Source organism: Dama dama, chromosome 28 (assembly GCF_033118175.1).
Source record: "Dama dama isolate Ldn47 chromosome 28, ASM3311817v1, whole genome shotgun sequence".
In the NCBI taxonomy this organism is placed as follows: domain Eukaryota; kingdom Metazoa; phylum Chordata; class Mammalia; order Artiodactyla; family Cervidae; genus Dama; species Dama dama.
The window spans coordinates 58596119-58616443 of NC_083708.1; the positions used below are offsets into that span (position 1 = coordinate 58596119).

Below are 20325 nucleotides of genomic sequence, written 5' to 3' on the forward strand. Positions count from 1 at the left end.
GGCTTGGTTTCCTTTCATTCTCCAGGGTTTCCATCGGCTGTCTAGACAGAAATGTGAAGAACGGTAGCTCTGCGGTATCCCGTACTACGGGAGCTGAGCGCGTGCAGAGCCGCCCGCAGAGCGCTCCGAGATCGGGGCGGGGCAGGGCGGGGCGGGGCGGGGCGGGGCGAGGAAGACCCGCCCCTTCCATTCGCCTCGGCCTTAACTCCTTCCCGTCCCTCCGCCAGCGTCTCTTTTTCACCTCTGACCTCGGAAAGAAGTGGGTGGGGCCTTTGGGGGCGGAAGTGGCGGTGCATTGTGGGTTCGCCTAGAGTTGAGCCTGAATGGAAGTGGCGCGCCGCCGCTGACATTATTCGCGTCCGAGCGGCTGGGGTTCGGACGCCGCCGGGCATTCGGGTACCTCAGACCTCCGGTTCAGAGCGGCCCGCGAGGAGGCGGCGGCGAGGCGCGGCGAGCGTTGGTGGCGGGGCGGCTGTGTGCGGCCCCAAGACATGGCTCACAACAAGATCCCGCCGCGGTGGCTGAACTGTCCGCGGCGCGGCCAGCCGGTGGCAGGTAACCGGGACCCGGGTGTTCGAGTCCCCGCGCACGGGCGGGTCCGGGGGTGGGCTGAGGGGGCGCAGCTTTCGGTAGCGGTGTTTCGGGACCGAGCTGTGCGTGGTCGGATGAAGCTTCGTGGAGGAGTGTTTGGGAGCCTGGACTGGAGCGAATAGGGGCACTTGTCACTCTTCAGTAAGGCTAAACGTTGCGAACAGGAAGGTGGATAGGAGGTTTCTGTGTGGCAGGGACTGAGGACACCAGAACTCAAGGGGCAGGACTTTGAAGCTTAGTCAGGAGTTTTGTAAACCTTTCAGGGTTCTCGGAAGGCTGTCTGTCTTGAGATGAAGGAAGGCTTAAGAGGAGGAAGGGCAGTTCCCAGCGGTGAAATGGATCCACACCGAGACTGGAGGTTTTTGTTTTGCTTAGTTTTTTAAAATCTTTTTTTTTTTCTTTTTGAAGAATGGCTTTTGAGGACTTTTTCATCTTTGAGTTTGACCCAACAGACTTGAAAGTGTACAGTTGGATACGTTTTGACTAGACGTGCCCCCGCACACCCCCTGTGAAACGAAACAAGGATAGTAAACATAATCATCACCTCTTCAGGTTTCCTCCGGCCCTTGATAATCCCTCCCTCTGCAGGCAACTGGTAATCTGCTTTCTGTCACTATAGATTTAGTTTGCATTTTGTACAATTTTTAAAAATAAATGGAAACATACTCTCTTTTGGTAACGATCTCTGGCATCTTTCACTCAGCATTATTATTTTGAGATTTACACGTGTGCTTGTGTGTATCACTAACTCATCCCTTATTATTGCCAAGTAGTAGTCCATTGTTATAGCTACACCAGTTTAAATTAGATTTGTTCATTCATTCTTTTTTTTGTTGTTGTTGTTCATTCATTCTTTGATCGTCCTTTGGGTTTTCAGTTTTTGGCTGTTGCATACTAACTTACTATGAACGTTCATGTGCAGTTCTTTGTATGGCATATTTTCTTTTCCCGTGTGTAAATCTTTAGGAGAGGGGTGGATCATACAGTAGGTGTACATTTAACCTTTCAAAAAACTGCCACACTTTTTTCAAAGTCATAACAGTTTGCATTCCTGCCTATCAGTATGAGGACTCTTCTTTGCTCCATATCCTAACACTTGATTTGATCAGTCTTTTTAATATTACCCATTCTTTACCAACTGAGCTCTCAGGGAAGCCCCAGTAGGGGCTTAGTACTGTCTTATTGTGGTATGATGTTGAGCATTGTTTCATATGCTTCTTGGCAGTTCACATATCTTCTTTTGCAAAATGTCAAAATCTTTTGCTGATTTTAAAAATATTTATTTTTTTTCATTTGTGCAGGGTCTTAGTTGCAGCACTTGGGATCTACGATCTTTGTGTGGCACTGGAGATCATAAGATGGGGCATGTGGAATCTTTAGCTGTGGTATGCAAACTCTTAGTTGCAGAATGTAGAATCTAGTTCCCTGGCCAGGGATCCAGCCTAGGACCCCTGCATTGGGAACTCAGAGTCTTAGCCACTGGGTCACCAGGGAAGTTCCTTTGCTGATTTTTAAAATTGGGTTGTAAAAATAAAATAAAATTGGGTTGTTTTACTTTCAAATTTTTATGTTCTTTATATGTTGTAAATACAAGTCCTTTTTTGTTGTTCAGTTGCTAAGTCATGTCCAGCTCTTAGCAGCCCCTTGAACTGCAGCACGCCAGGCTTCCCCGTCCTTCACTGTCTCCCGGAGCTTGCTCAAACCCATGTCCATTGAGTTGGTGATGCCATCCAACCATCTCATCCTCTGTCACCCCTTCTCCTCTTGCCCGCAGTCTTTTCCAGCATAGGGTCTTTTCCAGTGAGTTGGCTCTTTGCATCAGATGGCCAGAGTATTGGAGCTTCATATGCTTTTTCAGAGTCTTTTCTCAGTTTGTGGCTTGCCTTTTCATTCTCTTAACAGTTTCTTTTGAAGAATTAAAGTTTTAAATTTTAACTAACTTCAACCTAATGTTTTTTCTGGAAGATGTTTTGAAACAAAATTAAAGGATTTTTTAGTGAACTATGCATGCTTACTAATTATATACACATCTTTAGTATGTCTGCCTAGTTATTTTAAATTGTTGGAAGAGAAGATTCTGTAGTCATTTTTTAATTCATGTTTTCTGATTCTTCTGGTTTGTCAGCTTTTCTTCACATTTTATATTAAATCTTCAGTCAGTAAAACCATATAAATGATGGATAAAAGTCTTATTGAAAGATAATCTAAATAAGTCTTAGGGTGAGGAAATGTTTTTCCTTAACAAAAATGAAATAATTTTCGTTATGTTCTAACCATTTTTATAGGCATTTTCACTTGTACTTGATAGTCATTGTACTTTGTTTCGATGAATTGATTACAGTTCTTTACACTTTTCTTTATAGGTCTTACTCTTCAGACATTTTAACTTTTTTCCCCGTGTTATCTCTAACTTAGTATTGAATTTTTTTTTTTTTTTTTTTTTTTACATTTTTTTCCCCCTATAGAGTTATGAAGAAACCCCTGCACTTAGATGTCTGACTTCTTTTTTAACTTGGCGCATGTTTCCTGGATGCTTTATTATTAGAGTTACCTGCTATACTTATTTGTGAGAAAAACAAAATCATAACGATCTTGTCAAAAGAGAATTATTTTTTATTTGGAATTAGAAAAACAGCTTAAAAGTCAGAATTTTATGTAGTCTGCTCATAGCAATGACAAATATCAGGAGACGGACTCCTTGGTAGATAAAGGGACACGTATGTCCTGACTGGGGGTGGACAGCAGCCGGTGACGTGCTGAGCCCCAGACAGCTTTATACCACTCTAAGAAATAGAGTTGTGTGCTTCGCTTTTTTTTTTTTTTCCTTCTCTTGGAGATGAAGGGTCAGGAATAAAAAAGTTTTCCTTTTTATTGTATTGGAGTATTTTGACCCCCGAAAGCTAAACTTTTCATTGTTGTGCTCACTGAGTCACTAAACTTACCCCATCTGAGCAGTTGTGGGCCCTAGACAGAACCCCAGGCCTCCTGACAACCAACTGGATCTTTACTGGTAATTAGGTCTGTTTTGACTTGTGACCCTTGTCAAAAAGTAAAGGGAATACGGCATAAAATTCTTGATAAATCTCTCTGAATTTACCTTAAAATTCTGTGTCCTAGAAGCGTTCATGACACATTGTGTGTTTTAGATAATGCAGGGTTGGCAGTGTTTTATACTACTAGAACAAGAAATGCTAACTATATTATTGCAAGCTTTAGAGAAAAATAAGGAATCATTCATATTCCCAATTTCTACCTCCTATTTTCTTCCTCTTATTTTTTTCTCATTAGAAAAGGAATTCATGCTTATTGTATAATTTCTTTGCTATTTTACACATTTAGGGAAATATGTTATGACTGCTAAATTTTCTCATTGTAAGCATTAGGATGACTTGTTCAGTTCAGTTGCTCAGTCGTGTCTGACCCTTTGTGACCTTAAGGACTGTAACACACCAGGCTTCCCTGTCCATCACCAACTCTTATTAGTACTACGCAAGTTCATAATTTTTCTGAATCAGGAAGAAGATGGTACTAATTATAAAAGTAATTTGTTCCCCACTGAAGTCCCTTTTTCTACTTAAACCAGACTTCCAGTGAGAGAGCTCCTGGAGATAGGACCTTTCTCCTTCTGAGTCTTTATTTCTGAAGAATTCTTTTTTTTTCTCCTTCTGAGTGATGGATTTTAGGTGAACACTTTGAAGAAAACTAGCTTCTCATTTGGAGAAGGCAGTAGCACCCCACTCCAGTACTCTTGCCTGGAAAATCCCATGGATGGAGGAGCCTGGTGGGCTGCAGTCCATGGGGTCTCTAAGAGTCGGACACGACTGAGCGACTTCACTTTCCCTTTTCACTTTCATGCATTGGAGAAGGAAATGGCCACCCACTCCAGTGTTCTTGCCTGGAGAATCCCAGGGACAGGGGAGTCTGGTGGGCTGCCATCCATGGGGTCGCACAGAGTCAGACACGGCTGAAGCAACTTAGCAGCAGCAGCAGCAGCAGCAGCTTCTCATTTCTTAAAGGCAGGTTATTCAACATAACAGTTTATATATACTATGTGTAAAGAACTTCCTGGGAACTAACTGTGGGACTATAAATATGATAGTCTTATGAGAATAATGGTGACTTTGAAGTCATTTTGCTTAGCAAATATTTGTGTATACTTTGTGCTGGTTTTTGGGACTTGGGAGATGATTAAGATATAATCCCTCAGCTTAAAGAGCATATAGTTTCTTGGAAGTAGTAAACCATCATTTTTAAACAAACTTTTGTTATAACAAGTGCAGTAATGACTCTTATAGAATATTATGGGATACTAGAGGTGATAAACCCAATTCTTAGTTTGAGGTTAGGGAAGAAGAAAGTGTTCAGGGAAGACTCCCCAGAGGAAGTGTATGTAAGTTATCTTGAATAAATAGAAGTTTGCTAGATAGAGGGAATTCTCTGGCAGTCCTCCTCTGACTGGCGAGGGCTGGGTTTTGGTCTCTAGTCAGGGAACTAAGGTCCCACAAGTTGCACAGGCAGATCCCAAAAAAAGTAGGCTAGATATATTGTTGGTTTTTTGTTTGTTGTTGTTGTTTTGTTTTTGTTTTAAAGGTTTCTGTTAGGATAGGATGATGGTGGCGAGATCTCAGCCTTAAAGTGAGGATATGGATATGAGGATGGAGTGTTTGAGCCAGGTCCTAAAGGCTTTAGGGTATGATAAGGGATTTTAATATTTATATACTTTCAAAGCGCACTGGCAAACCGTTACCATTTCTTAAGCATTGGGGTGAGATGATTTGACTTCAGTTTAAAGACGCTCACTTTGATTGCTCTGTGTGTGATGAAAGAGACAAGAATGAGAGTGGGGAGACTGTTCCGGAACTTTCGAGGTTTCCAGGTGAAAGAATGGCGATAGTTTAGAAGTAAAGCTGAAAAGTCGTGGGCGTCCCTGGCGGCTCAGCAGCAAAGACTCTGCCTGCAGTGCAGGAGATGCGGGTTCAGTCCCTGGTTTGGGAAGATCCCCTGGAGGAGGCATGCCCACCCACTCCAGTGTTCTTGCCTGGAGAATCCCACGGACACAGGAGCCTGGTGGGCCACGGTCCATGGGGTTGCAGAGAGTTGGACATGGCTGAAGCAACGAAGCGTGCACAGGCTGATCTGAGAGCATTAAGGGGAAAATGAACTTCCCTGGTTGCTCAGCAGTAGAAGGCGGCACCTGCAATGTAGGAGATGAGGCTTTGACCCCTGGGTTGGGAAGGTCCCCTGGAGAAGGGAAATGGGGGCCCACCCCAGTCTTCTTGCTTGGAAGGTCCCAATCCATGGGATCACAGAAGAGTAGGACACGGTGTGCAACAAAGAGGGAAAATAGACAGGACGTGGATTGTTGGAATTAGAATGAGAGAAAGAAAGTCAAAACTTAGTCCTAGGTTTCTGCCTATGCAGTGGGATGATTGGTACCATGAGGGCTTATGGGGGGAGGGAGTGGCAGGTAGGTTGGAAGAGGTATTAAGATCCTGATTGCACAGGTAGAGATGTTGAGTACACAGCTGGGTACATCGTTTGGAATTCAAACAAGTTCGAGTTGTAGATGTACATTTAAGGATCACTAGTGTAAAGACAGTATTTAAAAGCATGGTATTTGATTAGTCAGGATAAATAATGCTAGTTTCTCTGACAAACAACTCATCAAACTAAACGAGTCTAGTGTTATGGAAGCCAAGAGAATTTTTCAAGAAGGAAGGAAGAGTCAGATGTATGAGATACTGCTAAGACATAAGATATTAGAGATGTTGGTAACCGCATGGAAGGGAGGAAAGGTTGATGTTCTTGTGAAGGCAAAATGGAAAGGAATCCAGAGCAGTAGGGGCAGGATTTGCCTTTGAAGTGAGGAAAGACAGAGGATGAAAGAGAAAATGGCCAGAAAGGTTTATAACTGTAAAGGTGAGGCGAGTTTCCCGCCCAGTGGTGAAGAGGTTCTGTTGAATAGCAGTTATATTTGTGGACCCCATGTCCAGATCACCTAGGTTTGAATCACTGTTCTCTCATTTACTAGAAGTGTGACAGTTTTCAATTTATTTAATCTCTCTTGCCTTGATTTGCTCATCTGTAAAATGGGGACAATAACATTACGTATATTTATGTTCAGCTCAGTTGTGTCCGACTCTTTGCGACCCCATGGACTGCAGCACGCCAGGCCTCCCTGTCCATCAGGTGTTAGGAGTAAATTAGTAAATCTATGTCAAGTGTTTTAAACAGTGTCTGGTATGTGTTAAACATAAGTTTCTTTTTGCTTTTTCTTTTCAGTAATGTATAACATGAAGCCATTAGTTGAAAAAGGGGTAGAGGAGCTTAGTATATTTTAAAAATGAGAAAAAGATGTGAAACAGAAGATTGCCTTTGAAATTGGTGATTGTAATTTATATTGTCACTCATCTGAGATTTTCTCTAGGAGTTGAGCTGCATAGGGGTAGGCCCAAAGAAATCAGGTGGTTGGGTTGCTCTAGGTCTGGGTTTTTCTCCGGAGAGTGTGACTGAGCAGCAGGGGAGGAGATTAAGGGTTTGTAGAGGGGATAGGATGAGCTCTCAGACGACAGTGAGAGAGAGGTTTAGTGGGGGAAACTTCTTGTTTGTGGTTTAGCAGTAGAAATTAGGCTTCATGAGGGCAGGGATTTTTTATCTCTTTTTTTTAGTTCTGTTTACTAGTATGGTCCATGCATCTAGAATAATGCCTGTTACATCAGTTCAGTTCAGTCGCTCACTCGTGTCCGGCTCTTTGCGACCCCATGAATCGCAGCACGCCAGGCCTCCCTGTCCACCACCAACAACCGGAGTCCACTCAAACCCATGTCCATCAAGTTGGTGATGCCATCCAACCATCTTATCCTCTGTCGTCCCCTTCTCCTCCTGACCCCAATCCCTCCCAGCATCAGGGTCTTTTCCAATGAGTCAGCTCTTCGCATGAGGTGGCCAAAGTATTGGAGTTTCAGCTTCAGCATCAGTCCTTCCAGTGAACACCCAGGACTGATTTCCTTTAGGATGGACTGGTTGGATCTCCTTGCAGTCCAAGGGACTCTCAAGAGTCTTCTCCAACACCACAGTTCAAAAGCATCAATTCTTCAGCGCTCAGCTTTCTTTATAGTCCAACTCTCACATCCATACATGACCACTGGAAAAACCATAGCCTTGACTAGATGGGCCTTTGTTGGCAAAGTAATGTCTCTGCTTTTTAATAAGCTGTCTAGGTTGGTCATAACTTTCCTTCCAAGGAGTAAGCGTCTTTTAATGTCATGGCTACAGTCACCATCTGCAGTGATTTAGGAGCCCAAAAAAATAAAGTCTGACACTGTTTCCACTGTCTCCCCATCTATTTGCCATGAAGTGATGGGACCAGATGCCATGATCTTAGTTTTCTGAATGTTGAGCTTTAAGCCAACTTTTTCACTCTCCTCTTTCACTTTCATCCAGAGGCTTTTTAGTTCCTCTTCACTCTCTGCCATAAGGGTGGTGTCATCTGCATATCTGAGGTTATTGATATTTCTCCCGGCAATCTTGATTCCAGCTTGTGCTTCCTCTAGCCCAGCATTTCTCATGATGTTCTCTGCATATAAGTTAAATAAGCAGGGTGACAATATACAGCCTTGACGTACTCCTTTTCCTATTTGGAACCAGTCTGTTGTTCCATGTCCAGTTCTAACTGTTGCTTCCTGACCTGCATACAGGTTTCTCAAGAGGCAGGTCAGGAGGTCTGGTATTCCCATCTCTTGCAGAATTTTCCAGAGTTTATTATGATCCACACAGTCAAAGGCTTTGACATAGTCAATAAAACAGAAATTGATGTTTTTCTGGAACTTTCTTGCTTTTTCGATGATCCAGTGGCTGTTGGCAGTTTGATTTCTGGTTCCTCTGCTTTTTCTAAAACCAGCTTGAAGTTGGTTTTCTAACTTTAGATGGTTTTCTAAAACCTATTGCTGAAGCCTATCTTGGAGAATTTTGAGCATTAGTTTACTAGCGTGTGAGATGAGTGCAATTGTGCGGTATTTTGAGCATTCTTTGGCATTGCCTTTCTTTGGGATTGGAATGAAAACTGACCTTTTCCAGTCCTATGGGCACTGCTGAGTTTTCCAAATTTGCTGGCATATTGAGTGTAGCACTTTCACAGCATCATCTTTCAGGATTTGAAATAGCTCAACTGGAATTCCATCACCTCCACTAGATTTGTTCATAATAGGCACTTAATAAGTATCTAGTAAATAAACTAAATGAAGTATAATAATCTGGGTGAGATGGTAGACGTGGTCAGAATCTGGATGTATTTTGAAGACAGATCTGATAGGATTTGCTGATGGATTGGATGTGGGATGTGTAAGAAAGAGATGGATCAAGGATAACACCACAGCTTTTGGCCTAAACTGTTAAAAAAAAGGATATTGCATTTGCTGAGATGGGGAGGACCTTAAGAGGAGTTTGAAAATTGAGAACTCAGATTTGGATACCAAGCCTGAGACATCTGTTAGACATCAAGTGGAGACTAGTAAGTCAGGTGACTTGATACTTGATTCTGGAGTTAAGGGAGATTTTGGCGCAGAGTCACACATTTGTGAGTCATTAGTGCATTGGTGGCTTTTAAACCTGTGAGACCATGTGAGACACCAGGGCAGTGAGTGTAGAAAGAAAGGAGGTACAAAGACAGAGCCCTGGGACAAAACATGGAGGAGCCCGGGAGGTAAGGAGGAGCTAGTAAAGGAGACTGAGAAGGAGAGGCCAGGAGGAGAGGAGAGCAATGGGAGGGTGCAGTGTCCTGGAAGCCTTGTGAAGAAAGGGATTCAGGAGCTCCCTCTGAGTTAAAAAATGGTCAGTGTTTGAGAACTGAGAGTTGACCATTGGACTTAGCAACATAGAGGTTACTGGTGATCTTGAGTGGTTTTGTAGAAAATGTTCAGTTGCTAAGTCGTATCCTACTCTTTGTGGAAAATAAAAATAGAAAAAAAATGTTCTTTTTATACGTTTTGGTTGAAGTCTCTGGACACATGTTAAGACTTCACTTAGATATGATTTTAGGTAGATATTTATACTTAGTGATTTTATAATATAAATCAGCTAAAATAGATGATTTTAAAATTGATTTTATAAGATTACTTCCCCTATTATTACACGGTGATTCAGAAAAAAAAAAGGCCAAAAGTTAGTTTTGCTGAAATTAGAATCGGTGGTAGTTGTTTGGTGGGTGATTTTGGTTAGTATGCTTCTCACCCTGATTCTTCTGGGCTGTAGGATAAGGTCTGTAAAATGGAGAAAGTGTTGCCAAAATCTTGGCTGTCTGGGCACCACTGCCAAACAGAAGTACGGAGACAGAGTTACGGAGAAGGAAAGAGTGGCTTTATTACTTTGCCAGGCAAACGGGGAACACAGGAGGCTAGTGCCTCAAAAACTGAGTCCCCCTTCCCTGAATAGGGAGAGGTTAGATAGTCAGACTGGGGTATGTGGTAATTATCAAGGCAGTAACAGTCTTCATTCCTTCAGGTTTCAGAAGGTGGGGCTGCTGACAGGATGAGGGTGTGTGCAGTGGGCTCCTGATCTTGTGAGCCTTCCCGCTTCCCTCCATCTCACCTCAGGTGGTTTCCTTGCTGCTGCTCCTCTGATCCCCATGTTGGTCACAGAGGCACGAGTCTTGCCTTTAAGGAACGGGGACAGAAAGGCCTCCATGCCCAGGAGGCCCACAGGGCCCTGCTCGGCATCAGCAGTTCCAGTTTCATATTAAAAAAGCGTAATAGGAATTTCAAAGAATTGATTTAATTTATTTCATTATCAGTTTTCTAGTACTATATCTTTAAAGGGTTTAAGGCAGTAACTTTGTAATATAGTGGTTTATTTTTTTAAATTTAATTTTTTTTTTTAATATAGCGGTTTAGAACTTAAATGTGTTTCTGGACATTCCGTTCACTGGTAATTTCTTTTGCTGTTGTATTTGATTGTTGATTTCTAGAATATATGTTGTCCTTAAAAGTTCCAATGTGGTGCCCTTTGAAAGTGTAGTATAGGTTGAGAGTATTTTATGAACAGTCCCATTAAAAATATTGTAAGAAGGTGATTTTGAGAATTGTTAATCATAGAGTTTTAACCCAGAACATTTTCATTAATGAAAATTATTACCTTCATGTTATTTAGGAAGATTCTTACCTCTGAAAACAATGTTAGGACCAAGATATGACAGTCAAGTTGCTGAAGAAAATCGATTCCATCCTAGTATGCTTTCAAATTATCTGAAGAGTCTGAAGGTAAGAAGCAAAACATTTTTGATATTGATTCAACATACTTTATCCCTTTCTTGTTTTTCAGGTGGCTTTCTAAAATAAAACTTTTTACTTTGAAATAATTAACTCAGAGCAAGTTGCAAAAATTGTACATAGAATCTATGAACCCTTCTCTCAGTTTTTCCCAATGGTGACATCTTACGTGATTGTAGTATAATAAGAAAAGCAGGAAATTGACATTGGCACGGCATTGTTGGCTGGATTGTAGACCTGCACGTTAGTTTTTCCCGTGTTTATGAGCATTCATTTGTGTTTATGTGTGTGAAGTTCTGTGCAGTTCCACCTGCTCACTTGTTCTCTGTCTCTAGTTTTGTCATTTTGTGAATGTTATATAAATGGAATGAAACAGTTTGTGACCTTTCAGGATACACTTAAAAAAAAAGTTTTAAATTTGTTTTTGGCTGTGCTGGGCCTTCGTTGCTGCTCTCAAGCCTTCTCTAGTTGCAGGGAGTGGAGGCTGCTCTTTGTGGCGGTCTGTAGGCCTCTCACTGCGGGGGCTTCTCTTGTTGCGGCGCTAGGCACGTGGGCTTCAGTAGTTGGGGTTGCTAGGTTCCAGAGCACAGGCTCAGTTGTTGTTGCTCACGGGCTTAGTTGCTTGCAGCATGTGGGATCGAACCCACGTCTCCTGCGTTGGCAGGTGGATTCTTTACCACTGAGCCACCAGGGAAGCCCCCGGGATACACTTTTTTCACTAAGCATAATGCTGCTGGGGTCCTCCAGGTTTTTGCATGAATCAATGAAAATTGTGCTCATATTTATTGCTGAATAGTATTCACTTGTGTAGATGTGCCAGAGTTTAACCATTCTCCTCCCACTGAATGGTTAAGTAACCATTTAGCCACTTTGAGTTGTTTCCAGTTGTGGGGAATTGTGAATCAAGTTGCTGTGAGGGTTTATGTACAGGTATTTATGTGAATGTTAAGTTTTCATTTTTCTGGAACAAATACCCAAGACTAAGATTGTTGAACACGTGGTTAGTTTTAAAGAAAAGTGCCAAACTATTTTTCTGAATGAAATGTTGCAATTTTTTATGTTATTCTGACATCACACTGATTAAATTAGTTTCTGGGCTTCCCTGGTGGCTCAGATGGTAAAGAATCTGCCTGCAATTCAGGAGACCTGGGTTTGATCACTGGGTCAGGAAGATCCCCTGGAGAAGGGAATGACGAGCAACACTAGTATTCTTGCCTGGAAAATTTCATGGACAGAGGAACCTGGTGGGCTGCAGTACATGGGATTGCAGAGAGTCAGACAGGACTGAGCAGCTAACACCCCAACAGTAGGGCTACTTTGACAAATTACCAGAAACTGGTGGCTTAAAACAGCAGACACTTATCCTCTAACAGTTCTGGAGGCTAGAAATTCCCCAGCAAGGTGTTGGAGAGGTTGGCTCTTCCTGGAGTGTTGGAGGAGAATCTCTTCCATTCTTTTCTCCTAGCTGCCAGTGATGGCCAGCAGGCCTCAGTATTCCTAGGCTTACGGCTCCTCTAGCTGTCTCTGCCTCCTTGACACTGTCCTTGTGTGTGTCAGCATCCAAATTTCCCACTAATAAGGACACCCTAATCCAGTATGACCTCATTTAATTAATTTTTTTCGGCCACACCATGTGACTTGCAGGATCTTAGTTTCATGACCAGGGATTGAACCTGTAGTGGAAGCTTGGAGTCCTAACCACTGAATTGCCAGGGAATTCCCCTGTGTGCCCTCATCTTGACTATATTTACAAAGACCCCATAACCTTCTTTCAAATAAGGTTATATTCATAGGTACTGGGAGTTAGGACTTGAATATGTTTTTAGGGGGCATAATGCAACCCATAACACGTACCATTGTTACTCTTTTAAGTGGTGGTCTATTATTGAATGCTCCTTGGAAGAATAGTTAGAACAAACCTAGACAGTGTACTAAAAAGCAGAGACATCAGTTTGCCACCAAAGGTTCATATAGTAAAAGCCATTAGTCATGTGTGGATGTGAGAGTTGGACCATAAAGAAGACTGAGTGCTGAAGAATTGATGCTTTTGAACTGTGGTGCTGGAGAAGACTCTTGACAGTTCCTTGGTCTGCTCTGAGATCAAACCAGTCAATCCTAAAGAAAATCAATCCTGAATATTCATTGGAAGGACTGATGCTGAAGCTGAAGGTCCAATACTTTGGCCACCTAATGAGAAGAGCTGACTCATTGGAAAAGACCCTGCTGCTGGGAAAGATTGAGGGCAGGAGGAGAAGGGGGTGACAGAGAATGAGATGATTGGATGGCATCATGGACTCAATGGACATGAGTTTGAGCAAGCTCTGAGGATGGTGAAGGACAGGAAGGACAGGTGTGCTGCAGTCCATTTGGTTGCAAAGAGTCGGACACGACATAGCGACTGAGCAGCAGGTAGTACATTTAGCAAATGCTGGTGCCCATTACGTGCGAGCTTCCTGTTACAGGACAGTAAACATGCCACGTAGTTTCTGATAACCTGTTACTTATCCCTGTTGGGGTAGTTTGGGTCTTCATTTTGTATCTTTTATTTTAGCTTCCTTATAAACTTTTAGTTTCTATCTTCATTATTAATATACATTTTTGAAAGTCATAGTTAACATTTGTAGAGCATTAAATATTCCTAGGCAGAGCGTTTAAAGAGCTTGGGCTTAGAAGCCAGTTTGCCTGGGTTTGAATTCTAGTTTGCCACTTACAGCTTTGTGGTCAAGTTACATAATCTGTTTGTGTTTCAGTTTCCTCATTTGCAGATAAAATTTGTGCATGTAAAGCATAGAATAGTGCTTGGCACAGAGTAAGGACTTCATTTAAATCTCACAACAACTGTATGAGGTGGATACTGTTATTATCCTTATTTCATGGATTGGGAATCTACAAGGAAAAATGATTATGTATATATAATATGAGTATATGTGTATATAGATTAAAAAACACAAACACATTATTCTCACAGACATATGACACACACAGACACACATTTACACATGTACATATTTATGGACTCAGTGCACTAAGTCACATAATACAGTTTCTTGGTTTTCTTAGCTAAAGTATTCATATATATTTAGAGAATTCATATTGTCTTGCTCATCCCCACTTTTCCTTCCCTTCTTACTTTGGACCTAGAGACAGACGGTAAGGGTTCTAGCTCTAACTTGTGAGAAGCTGTATTACGGCATTCACGTCTTTGTGTTTGGCAGCCTCCCACCTAGAAGCAATGCTTCCACCTTTTCCCTTTCTGTTTGCCATGAAGTAATGGGGCTGGATGCCATGAGCTTAGTTTTTTAATATTTAGTTTTCAGCCGGCTTTTTCCATCTCCTTCATCCTCATCAAGAGGGTCTTTAGCATATGCATTAGCAGACACTAAAATTCCTTGGACCTTATCCTTCTGAGCAAGGTAATATGACATCTGTATAGAGCAAACAGTCCAGTCACACATGTCGGTTTAGGGTTTAGTTCGGTGTAGCTGAAATGTTGACATTCCCTGGTGGCTTAGTGGTAAAGAATCCGCCTGCCAATGCAGGCAATCCCTGGGTGGGGAAGATTGCTGGGTCAGAAAAATCCCCTGGGGAAGGAAATGGCAACCCACTTCAGTATTCTTGCCTGGGAAATCCCATGGACAGAAGAACCCTGCAGGCTACAGTCCATGGGGTCGGACATGACTTAGCGACCAAACAACAGCAGCTGAAATATTACTGAGTCATTAAACTGTTAAAAGTCTTTGTCATACATTAAGTTCATGTGACTATAGTGTTGCAAGCATCCATTTAGCGTTAATGGTTAAGACTTGAGTTATATCCTTACCAGTGCTGTGTATAATCTTTTTTTTTTTTTTTTCATTTATTTTTATTAGTTGGAGGCTAACTACTTCACAATATTGTAGTGGTTTTTGTCATACATTGACATGAATGTGTATAATCTCTTGTACATAGAAAGTCAAAGTTAAGAAAGAAAAGGCCTTGTCTGCTGGGCACATGAAGTTATCCTGAGTTCAGGTCTGGCTTATGTTTCTCTAGCTGAAGATTCCCCAATAGTTTTCTTCATATTTTTCTTTTAATTGTAGCATATCCTTGAAGGTGGAGGTGTGGATGACAATCCCCATTACAGTCAGGCTTCCAAGAATAGTCTGTTTGTGAGCATAGCAATGGTTAACAGCACATACTGCCATTCTTCTTGTCCGGGGATCATCAGTTAGTATGGTGTGCTCCTTCTCTTGTGCAACCACCTCAGCAAATATGGGAGGACCATTAGGTTGCTTCACCCAGTCCTTAGCTCTGGTTGCATGTATTTCATTTGTGTACCCAAACCCTCCATCATCTCTAACTGTTAGTAAGGTAGGAGGTTATCCTCATTTTGTACTTAACACTTAACATGTGGGAAAATCAGGAGTATCGGGCAGTTCTATCATGTTTATTAATAAATACATCATCCTTTCATCCTTTCCTTCATTTTGTAAAGTTATTTGGATTTCTCTTTGGTAGTCTGGGTCTGTAACTCCTGCATGGACACAGATTCCTTTTAACGCTTAATTGGAGCATTCCTTAATTAACCCAAAGTGCCTGGAAAGCATTTCGATTCCAGTACCAGTTGAAATAGCACATATCGATATTTTTGTAAGTCTCTGTTTAGATAAAGAGTAGAAATCCACTCCGGCAGTCTCAGGAGTAGCTTGGAAAAGAGCTAGTGCTCCTGGGCTAATTTCCCAATACTCAGTTGTTTCAGTATAGAAGTCTGTTTTATGAATCTGTAAATTTGGAATAGTTTTTCTCATCAAAGGAGTTTCTGATTTCCTAATAGGTCTATTATTTAAAATATTGAGAGGAGTATTTAAAGTTAGTTCTCCAGTTTTTATAAGAGCCCTCTCCAAGTTTAATTAACTGCTGTTTAAGCAAACCATTCTTTCAATCCAACCAGCAGCTTGAGGATAATAAGGAATATGAAAGATCCATTGTATATTATATTCCTGGGCAAACTCTTGTATTAACTTACCTTCAAAATGTGATCCATTGTCCCTCTGAATTTGAAGTGGAACACCATCGTATAAATTAATTATTGCCTCTGTTTTAATAGTATTGGTCTGATTGGCTTTCCTGAAGGGAGTGGCCACTAAACATCCAGAATGGGTGTCCATAGCAGCAACCAGTTCAGTTCAGGTCAGTCACTCAGTCATGTCCAACTCTTTGTGACCCCATGGACCTCAGCACACCAGGCCTCCCTGTCCATCACCAACTCCCGGAGTTTACTCAAATTCATGTCCACTGAGTCAGTGATCCCATCCAACCATCTCATCCTCTGTTGTCCTCTTCTCCTCCTGCCTTCAATCTTTCCCAGCATCAGGGTCTTTTCCAATGAGTCAGCTCTTCGCATGAGGTGGCCAAAGTATTGGAGTTTCAGCTTCAGCATCAGTCCTTCCAATGAATACTCAGGACTGATTTCCTTTAGGATGGACTGGTTGGACCTCCTTGCAGTCCAAGGAACTCTCAAGAGTCTTCTCCAACACCACAGTTCAAAAGCATCAATTCTTGGGTGCTTCTGGAGCTTGAGTTCGGCTGTATTTCAGATAAATGCTGTCCCTGTTCTAGCTACTTCTAATAAATCATAGGCGGAGTGACAGATGTAGGAAACTACATCAGTATTTGCTTTTTAGGTAGGCTTTTTAATGTTGAAGTGGAATCTGTTTTGCTTATATTCTTGTTTCATCATTTGTTTGGGGTTAATTTATTTCATTCAGTGCCTAAGTTCTCTGTCTCAAATAAGACTTGGATAAGTGATACACTCATTGTTAATATGTTGACAGAGTGAACATAAAATCTTCAGTGTAGATGAATGAACTGGCCCAGAATATTGCCATTCAGTCAACTTATTTTGAAACAGATTCAGTAACTAGGAAATCTTCTTTCTTTCCTTTTGCCTAAGGTTAAAATGGGCTTGTTGGTAGACCTGACAAATACTTCAAGATTCTATGACAGAAATGACATAGAAAAAGAAGGAATCAAATACATAAAACTTCAGTGTAAAGGGTAAGTCATGTATTAAGAGTCTTTAATATTGAAACCTTTTGCTGAAATTTGTCATCTCTTCTTAAAAAACAAAATGTTTCTGTATTATTAGACATGGTGAGTGCCCTACAACGGAGAATACTGAGACATTTATTCGTCTGTGTGAGCGGTTTAATGAAAGAAACCCACCTGAACTTATTGGTATGTTTGGCTTTACTTTAGCCACTGTTAAATATCTTATTTTGTGATTGGGTTTCTATTCTCTTTTTCCAAATGGGTTGATATGGAAATTTTTTTTTTCTTTTTAAAGTAATTGCCAAGAAGTGTTTATTAAAGTAATAGTCTATTGAGAACTGGTATTAAAAATTAAAATGTTGTCTATTCATGATAATATTGTGGTAGTGACTGGGATTAATGAATGCTTGTTATTTGCCTGGCAGACTTGGTGGGAAACTATAAATGAATGAATGAAGGAGTGAATGATTGTAATCCTCATAACAGCTCCCTGTGGTAGGTGGCTGTATCCCTATTTTACAAATAGGAAAACTGAGTCTCCGAGAAATTAAGCAGTTTTTCCTTGTTCATGAGTCTAATAAACTGTTTAAGCCAAGTTTGTAATCAGTTTCTGAACCAAGGTCCAAATCTCTAATTACGTGTAACACTGATGTCTAGATTGACCACGTAAAAGTGAAAAAAATTCCTGTGTTATAAAATAACCAAAACAAAGCAAAATGCCATTTGAAAAGTTGAGAGCAATGTTTGAGGCATATATGATAAGATAAAAAAATGAATATTCTTATGAAAAGGTTCTATAATTCTTCAGGCCAAAGAGGCCTTCATCCATAGAAGAATATGGAAAACAATGAAAATGCAGTACAGATAGCCAAGAAACATGAAAAAAGCGTCACTCTCCCTTGTTAACAAGACACACAAATTAAAATATATGTTGTTACCTTCTGCCATCAAATTCACAAAGGTTTAAAAATCATAATGTCAAGGATTGGATAAGATGGATGTACTCATACATTGTTAATTAAGGTGTTAATTGATACAGCCTCTCCGGAGGGCCATTTTGGTGATTTCTAAAGGTCCTTAAAAGTGTTCATATACTTTGACTCATCAGGGGCACATCTAGGAATTTATTTAAAGGAAGTAGTCATAGATGCACATAAAGATTTATGTGAAAGAAATTTTATCACATCTTCCTTTGTAATAAGAAAACCCTGGAAACAGCTTACATGTCTGATGGAAGCAGATCATTTATATGATACAGTTGCAGCTTATCTAGTAGAAGAACAATAGTATGGGCCTACATGACATAGTATTACGGTGTGTATGTGTGTTTATATTTACACATTCACATGAATATATGTAAGAGGTATACATATATTTAGGATACAGCTAGAAGATACACAGCCTAAAGTAGCATTGAACAATATATTGAACATTTATTGGAACAATTAATAACTTTTTTCATTTGAGATAAACCATTATAGGGGTAAATGCTAAATGTACTTGAAGAATTCAAGAAGACTTAATGTCTGGCATCAGGTGTCATGATTTCAGAAACATTAATACTCTCAAATTGATAAATTGCACAGTTGTATTGTTGGTGGGGCCTTAGGAAGCATTACTGTGAACTAGCTAATGGAGGTGATGGAATTCCAGGTGAACCATTTAAAATCCTAAAAGATGATGCTGTTAAAGTGCTGCGCTCAGTATGCCAGCAAATTTGGAAAACTTGGCAATGGCCACAGGATTGGAAAGGTCAGTTTTCATTCCAATCCCAAAGAAAGGCAGTGCCAAAGAATGCTCAAACTACTGTACAGTTGCAGTACTTTTACATGCTCACAAGGTAAAACTGCTCAAAATCTTTCAACCTAGATGTTCAAGCTGTATTTAGAAAAGGCAGAGGAACCAGAGATCAAATTGCAACATCCTTTGGATCATAGGAAAAGCAAGGGAATTCCAGAACAACATCTATTTCTGCTTCATTGACTATATTAAAGCCTTTGACTGTGTGAATCACAACAAACTGTGGAAAATTCTTAAAGAGATGGGAACACCAGACCACCTTACCAGCCTGCTGAGAAACCTGTGTGCAGGTCAAGAAGCAACAGTTAGAACTGGACATGGAACAAGGGACTGGTTCAAAATTGGGAAAGGAGTACGTCAAGGCTGTGTATTGTCACCCTGCTTATTTAACTTATATGCAGAGTACATCATTCAAAACGCTGGGCTGAGTGAATCACAAGCTGGAATCAAGATTGCTGGGAGAAATATCAACAACCTTAGATATGCAGATGATACTACTTTAATTAATGGCAGAAAATGAAGAGGAACTAAAGAGCCTCTTGATGAAAGTGAAAGAGGAGAGTGAAAAAGCTGGCTTAAAAGTCACCGTTTAAAAAACTAAGATCATGGCATCCAGTCCCATAACTTCATGGCAAATAGATGGGGAAACAATGGAAACAGTGACAGACTTAATTTTTTTGGGCTCCAAAATCACTGTGGATGGTGACTGCAGTGTTGAAATTAAAAGATGTTTGCTCCTTGAAAGAAAAGCTATGACAAACCTAGACAGTGTATTGAGAAGCAGAGACATCACTTTGCCGACAAAGATCTGCATAGTCAAAGCTATGGTTTTTCCCGTAGTCATGGACAGATATGAGAGTTGGACTATAAAGAAAGCCCGGCGCTGAAGAATTGATGTTTTTGAACTGTGGTGCTGGAGAAAACTCTTGAGAGTCCCTTGGACTGCAAGGAGATTAAACCAGTCAATCCAAAAGGACATCAATTCTGAATATTCATTGGAAGGGCTGATGTTGAAGCTGAAGCTCTAATACTTTGGCCGCCTGATGTGAAGAGACAACTCATTGGAAAAGACCCTGATGCTGGGAAAGACTGAGGGCAGGAGGAGAAGGGGACAGCAGAGGTTGAGATGGTTGGATGGCATCACTGACTCAGTGGACATGAGTTTGAGCAAGCTCTGGGAGATGCTGAAGGACAGGGAGGCCTGGTGTGCTGCACCCCATAAGGTTGCAAAGAGTCAGACACGACTGAGTGACTGAACAACAGTATTTCTTGGAAGAACTCATGGGAAAAATTTCTATATTGAGTATTTTATGGGTTATTAAAATTATAACTGTGCCACAATATATTATTGGTTATTATATATTATTTGTTTTATATCACTGGACAGTGATTCTGTTCATGTGGATTGATGTGGAAACTTTTGCTTTGGGTCTGCCCCGGTCGGAGCACAGGTTGGGGTGGCAATTATTTATTGTCGTAATTGAGAAGACAGTAACAGAAATTGGTCTTAGAGATGGTTGCTCATATCATCTTCTCAAACAAAAGGCATAAAGAATCAAGTCTGTGTTCTTAGGATCAGAAAATATTGGCCTGCTTTTATAATATTTTGATTGTGTTTTTGAGATGTAATTTTTATCAGCCT

The 20325-nt window shown here is 40.9% G+C and overlaps 1 protein-coding gene across 1 annotated transcript in view; it reads left to right on the forward strand.

Moving 5' to 3' along the window:
- The first annotated feature begins 287 nt into the window (after positions 1–287).
- Positions 288–20325, forward strand: part of RNGTT (RNA guanylyltransferase and 5'-phosphatase) — a 222066-nt gene continuing 202028 nt past the window's right edge. The window contains exons 1-4 of the mRNA XM_061131914.1: positions 288–555; positions 10735–10844; positions 16786–16889; positions 16981–17069. Coding sequence (XP_060987897.1) covers positions 492–555; positions 10735–10844; positions 16786–16889; positions 16981–17069 — 367 coding nt within the window. The 5' untranslated portion in view covers positions 288–491. The remainder of the gene's footprint in view (positions 556–10734; positions 10845–16785; positions 16890–16980; positions 17070–20325) is intronic.